This window comes from Pundamilia nyererei, unplaced genomic scaffold, assembly GCF_000239375.1.
Source record: "Pundamilia nyererei isolate P.nyererei 1_Seehausen unplaced genomic scaffold, PunNye1.0 scaffold00004, whole genome shotgun sequence".
NCBI lineage: Eukaryota > Metazoa > Chordata > Actinopteri > Cichliformes > Cichlidae > Pundamilia > Pundamilia nyererei.
In genome coordinates, this window is record NW_005187405.1 from 3,216,640 (window position 1) to 3,222,580 (window position 5,941).

Genomic DNA, 5,941 nt, shown 5'->3' on the forward strand with positions numbered 1-5,941 from the left:
CCACCCCTACCAGCTTCCCCCTTTAAAGCAGAACATCTTCCCTTTGTCTGCACAAGGACTGAAAGAACTGATATAAAACTGATATGATTAAAAATCATGTTCATGTAAATGTGCTGGAACATTTAACAAAAAGAAAAAAAGAGGGTAGGGGAGCAACTACTAACTTCCGTGAAAATGTGAGTCATGAGTCATTCTGCTGCAAGTAAACCTACCTTTATTGAAAGTGCATATAGGTGATTTAGCATGACATGGTTGGGTTCAGGCAGCAGGGCAGGGTCACACTAACAACAGACAGTAGGAGGAAAAGTCACAAAGAAAACAGTAACACGAAAAGATGAGTCACATCAGGGTCTAAAAAATTCTATCTGATTTGTAAACTGAGAGAAAGGTGCGAAAGGTGTAGATACTCACAGATATATTGGTGTCCTTGTTGAGAATGACTTGAAGGAGGTGAGGCGGGAGGATGGGCGGGGCTTTGAAGTGCTCCTCAGGTCTGAAGACATAGTGCTCCTGTCCATACGGACCAGGAGGAGAGCTGGACAGGTCTAAAGATACAGCAATCACATTTATATGACATTTCACATACACACTTTACTCTACAGCTACTGACCAATTAAACACTAACAACAACAATAAAAAAGCTGTATTCTTTATTGTTGTATTTATTTTGGCATTTATTATTCAACTCCTTTCCTGGGAGCTGTATTAAGACTTAAATTGCTGGGACTGTAAGTGCAAGGTCAGGAAAGGCATGCTGCAATATGACAAGGCACTTTCCAGTTACTATTTACACATGCTGATTACCTTTAGTTGACTAAATAATTCAATAACGGAGCAGGCTGACCTGACGTGTCGGAGCACTCCAAAGAGTCGACCTGAAGGGCGTCAAACACCTCAAAGTCAGACTTTTTCACATGGATCAAGTTGTTGATAGTTCCCATCTGGCTGGTTACCACTGGCTGCCAAAAAAGAGAGAGAAATCATCACAGAGGAAATGAGGAAGCATGTGTAAAATTAGCAGTTTCCTGCACAGTTTTCCCTAAGGCAAAAGAGCTATTTAGCAGCTTTCACCGAATAGAAGGGCTTTTCAAAGCTTTTCAGTCCCTCTGAGGTCTCAAAGTCCACATTTTGTGAGGATAACACAATACAAGATGGATGAAACTTAAATGCTAAATTTCCACAAAGGAATGTGTCCCTTCCTTTTTGAACTGTCAGAGGTCTCTGCACCATGCCAAAATGCAGTGTGCATGAATAAGTTAATGGAGGGGAAAAAAATGAAGCTACTGTACCTCTGATGGATCATGCACCCACTGTCCATCTACAAAAAACTTGTACTGGTGCTCTCCTTCGGGCAGGTCCAGAATTGCCACAAAATCATTATGGCTTAGGAGAAAGTAAGAGAATGTATTAGTGCAATATCCGAAACGTTTATCTACAAACTCTCAAGCTACAGCTTTACTTATAAAAGATAATGAATGTGATAACGTACCGTTATCCACTTCCTGTTTACCTTTTATTTAGCGGTATCTTTGTGTTCCAGTTATTAAAAGAACCAGCAATGTAGACCTCCTTCCCACCTCCGGCCCAGCGGATCACAGTGGGGCGAGCCTGAGGACCAGTTTTAACCAGATCATCCAAATCTGGGGTGAATTCTTTCTCTCCTGATGCCTGAAAGTAGTAAACATATAAATCTCAAATATAAGCTGTTTTGAGAAAATAAAGCTTTCAAATCTGAGGAAGTGGTGTGGAAGACAAATGTGTTTCAATATTATAATCTGCATACCTTCGATTCGGGTCCATGTGTGTTGAAGGTGTTGGGGTCATCTGTGCTGTCCACCATCTTGCTGCTGGGTTCTTGGTCTTTGGAACTGCTGCCACTGTCTGAGCGATGGGCCTTGGCACCATGCCGATCTCCGGCCACTCTGTCACTTGTGTTGCCCATGGTGCTTCACGTTTTTTTTGCAGTGCCACTGGAAATAAAGAACAATCCATTATGTGTTTAAGCATAAAGCAAGATCTTTCAGAAACAAGAAAAAGACTTGAAGAGACAAACAGACTCTAGGCAGAGATCAGCACTAGAAATCTTAATAGCTCATGGTAATCTCCCGTTTTTTTCCCCCATTATAAATTTTATACATCTGATACGGATGAAACACAGTTTGTCTATGAAGCAGGAAGACCCCCCAGGTTTTCTGGTTCTTCAGTCAATAGAAGAACCAGAAAATATTTTATTTAATTTTTAAAATCCAGCCTTTAATGTCTTATAAACTTTTCGTTTTTTGTGGTTTTCAGTGGAACTATCTGTTTTTTTTATATATCTCTCCAATTTAACAGATCTACATCAGTACAAAACTTTTGATGCTGCTGACAACAAATTGAAAACAAAATATGAATATGAAGATCTCTTGAATAGACACCATACTCGATCTCCAGTTATCCAAAAGACAATACATCACAGAAAGAAGCTGAGGCTGACCACAGGCTATTGTGACACATGTTTAAATACAAACTGAACCTGTTACATGAAACTATTTGTTTAGCATGACAAACACCATCTTAACACGATGAGCAGCAGCCTGACTCAGGCAAAAAAGCTAAACGCCTTTGCAGTGGGGCTAACCGGCTTACCGGTCGGTAGACGGATAAAAACAGAAAGGTGAAACAGGGACTGTCTTCTGGCCGTGTGTTTGGACTTGAATCATAAACCGCCTAACGTAAATACAATCATGCTTCCAGACATAACGTAGTAAGAAAGCCTCCATTAGTTAACTAGCTAAGCTACCGCCAAATCAACAAGTTTTCACCACAGAACTTAAAATAACACATACGCAATTTTGCCATTAGTAAATAATCATGAGTACTCGTACAGCTTGCCGACTGAAACCTACCGTAGTTTCCCCACCAGCTGTTCTGCTGTGTCCACCTCAGGTCACTTCGCAGGAGAATATTTTTAGCCCCTGTTGGGAGTTAGCTAACTGCTAGCTGTCACTGTCTACAAGCAAACGACCAAGCTGTTTGCTCTGTTTATCTGCGCCGCAACAAACACTTTCACCATTAAGTTGTGGCAGACGGGAAAAAAAAAATCACCGACACTCTCCACCTATCTGCACATTGACTTTAGTTTGTGTTTTAGTGGAGGGCGGGCCCACCTCTCTACAACAACTGCAGAGAGCCCAGTGCTGCCCCGACTACGGAGAGCGGTTAGGACAAAAACTGTTCAAACAACCGAAAAAAAGGGCTGAAGGTCGCCAGGAAGGCAACATCTGTCACAAAAACGCCACAAAATGAAGAAGGTTAAGAGACACCCACAAGGAACTTAAGTAAAATAAATCGTATTTTACGACTGACTGCATAGTTACAAAAAACATAGTTAGTAATAAGCAAGTAATGTGATCCCAGTGAATATACAGCATTGTGCAAATCACCTCTCACCTATTTACATTTCCCTTCCAAGGAGCCAGACTTTACTGTAATGTTTTTAGTGTTCTTCAGCAGCAGTTCTCCAGGATTTCTGAAGATCTGTCAGTTTTATGTTTTTGACATTGACTGCTTTTTCACTTATTTTCAGTCCAATCTTTTCAAAGGAATTTTTAAAAATTGTTTTATTATTATTATTACTTTTATTATTATTATTTATGATGCCTACTATCAAACGTTTAATTAAAAATGCGGTTTGTATAGTATGTCTATACCCCCTGAGGCCCCAGCTTCCAAAAATCCTAGGGTATTTAACTTGTCTATGTGGGCAGTTTCATTTGAGCTTGAAGATACGGATTATGGAGCAGCGGCTTCTCTCAGTCCTTGGTGATGTAAACTCACTTCAGTGTGGACATGACTGTGTTCTGACTGTGTTCCAGGAGTTTTAAGTTCGTGGCAGGATTGAGCCTTGATGGTTCCTGAACATCCTAACCATTTTCCTCTCATCTGACAGTGACAATTTGGGTCTTCTTCTAAACTTTGGCAAATGGATGACACATCCAAACAAGTTGTTCAAGGAACAAGATATCTGGACCTGCAATTGTTTAGAAAGAATTGTTTAGCTGTTTAGCAAGAATCCAAAATTCAACTGTACACATTTTCCCTTCCCTCCTAATTTTGGAGGATTTAATTTGTTATGGAAAAAAAATGCACCCAGAAATTTCAATCAAAAATACAAAGCTGATGCAAAAATATTCTCAGTTTTTGTATTTCTGTTTCATCTCCTTCATCATAGATGCTAACCGGATGGAAGTTCCTTACTGACACCAACACAAAGTTTATGTTCTGTGTGGAAACAAATCCACAGTTTTTGTCTTTATTGACCACTTGGCAAAGATTTCAACACATCAGACCGAGTTTCCAATCAGTGATCCTTACATTACTGAGGAGGCAATATCAGCATTCAAGCCTCCCTGGAAGGACCAAGTTTCAACAGCTAATAAATCAAGACTAGTTTCAAGCTCAGAAAATGTCACATAAACTAAACACAGAAGATTGTTATCATGCATGCTACATCTAAACTCCATCCACTTGGCTGTGTGAAAGAGTATGAAACAAATGAATGAATGTTAACTGTAGCAGGAATGTGTTGTGCGTATGTACTAGGTTGAAATGAGGATTGAAACATGACAAACATATGCTTCTTGCAAGTATTTTTCATCGTTAAATCCCATAAATAAGCATAACTGGAAACATATATACAGTAATTTGTATAGTTATAAAACACATCTTCTGATGTTATCATCAGATTTACACACACATAAGGCACATTTAAATCGTTATCAAACAGAGAGATCGGTGGTTTTCACATTGCACAAGATGTGTGTCTTCATTCACACACTGTTCCAGTGTTAACAAGTATTCGTTTGTCCAAGCCAGCTATTTTTAGTGGACAGCTGCTGATTGGAGAACAGTTTGTTTGGAACCGCTGTCACTTAGGGCAGGTGTTTACAAAATCATGTATACAGTGCATAGACATGTGAAAGGTTCAGCTGACATAGCGTCATTTTTCAAACAAAGGAAACGCACAACGCTATGTCGCGTATTTGTTTCATCACAGTTTAAAGGAATATCCGTGGCATAAATGAAATGAGCCATTATACTTAACACGTTTTAGTGTTTTTCCAGAACTGTCTTTTTGTGTGTAAATAACGCAAGTAAATGCAGGAAGAATGGTATGTTTTACAGTAAGAAAAAAAACATTTGAGCATGCATACCACAAATTATTAATGCTTTAACTACTGGCAGACGCCTCTTAAAACATGCACTGTATGCTTGATTGCCGTCTGTCTTTTTGGAATTATTTCAGGCATTTTCAAGTCTGACATATTAAGTAAACCTTTTTTTGCAGTATCATTTGGAGATCCCTAAGCCACTCTTCATATACTCATAAACCACGTAGCTAATGCTGACTGCAGGAATGACTTTCATGAAGTTCGGAAGGATGCCCCGGTAGAGTCCAAAAACACCATCTTTGGCTACAATCTTCTTCATCAGAGAACTCATAGAAGGCTGGTTTGATGGTTCCAGAGATGCTGCAAAGAAATATTAGCTATGTTAGAGAACCAATTAAAAAGCAAAAAATAAACTCACTGGCCACTTTGTTAGGTACATCTGCCCAACTGACTTAATGCAAATATGTAATTAGCCAGTCACATAACAGCAACTCAACATATTTAGACATGTAGCCATGGTCAGGACGACCTGCTAAAGTTCAAACTGAGAATCGTTTAAGTGACTTTGATTGTGGCTGGTTGTTTTTGTCAGACAGGCTGGTCTGACCATTTTCAGAAACTATTGATCTGCTGGGATTTTCCCACACAGTCGTCTCTAGGGTTTATAGAGAATAGTTAGAAAGAGAAAACATCCAACGAGTGCCAGTTCTCTTGGTGAAAATGCCTTGTTGATGTTAGATAACATGTAAGCATGGATCCATCCTGTCTTGTATCAAACAGTTCAGGCT

General features: G+C 39.5%; 2 protein-coding genes across 4 annotated transcripts in view; both read right to left on the reverse strand.

The window, feature by feature from the left end:
- Positions 1 to 25: 25 nt before the first annotated feature.
- On the reverse strand, positions 26 to 3,195 carry prkab2 (protein kinase, AMP-activated, beta 2 non-catalytic subunit). Of its 3 annotated transcripts, none has more exons than XM_005721193.1 (7): positions 2,903 to 3,195; positions 1,784 to 1,970; positions 1,511 to 1,668; positions 1,290 to 1,383; positions 845 to 959; positions 412 to 545; positions 26 to 281 (listed from the first exon to the last, which is right to left on the reverse strand). In XM_005721193.1, exons 2-7 carry the CDS (start codon positions 1,940 to 1,942, stop codon positions 189 to 191), a joined length of 753 nt encoding a protein of 250 aa, XP_005721250.1. In that variant the 5' UTR covers positions 1,943 to 1,970; positions 2,903 to 3,195; the 3' UTR covers positions 26 to 188. The 3 variants fall into 3 exon arrangements, with proteins under 3 accessions (XP_005721250.1, XP_005721251.1, XP_005721252.1); XM_005721194.2 differs by having other exon boundaries at positions 2,889 to 3,195; XM_005721195.2 differs by lacking the exon at positions 2,903 to 3,195 and adding an exon at positions 2,629 to 2,669.
- Positions 3,196 to 4,255: 1,060 nt separating this feature from the next.
- Positions 4,256 to 5,941, reverse strand: part of LOC102204144 (calcium-binding mitochondrial carrier protein SCaMC-1-like) — a 10,062-nt gene continuing 8,376 nt past the window's right edge. Inside the window, exon 11 of the mRNA XM_005721198.2 lies at positions 4,256 to 5,513. Coding sequence (XP_005721255.1) covers positions 5,332 to 5,513 — 182 coding nt within the window. The 3' untranslated portion in view covers positions 4,256 to 5,331. The remainder of the gene's footprint in view (positions 5,514 to 5,941) is intronic.

Bases quoted from the DNA above. Each gene is read 5' to 3' on its own strand.
- prkab2 (XM_005721193.1), bottom strand. From the start codon at position 1,942: ATGGGCAACACAAGTGACAGAGTGGCCGGAGATCGGCATGGTGCCAAG. The intron at 1,669-1,783 runs GTATGCAGATTA...TACTACTTTCAG, and splicing joins CACATGGACCCGAATCGAAG to GCATCAGGAGAGAAAGAATT. The intron at 960-1,289 runs GTACAGTAGCTT...CTTTTTTGGCAG, and splicing joins GGGTGCATGATCCATCAGAG to CCAGTGGTAACCAGCCAGAT.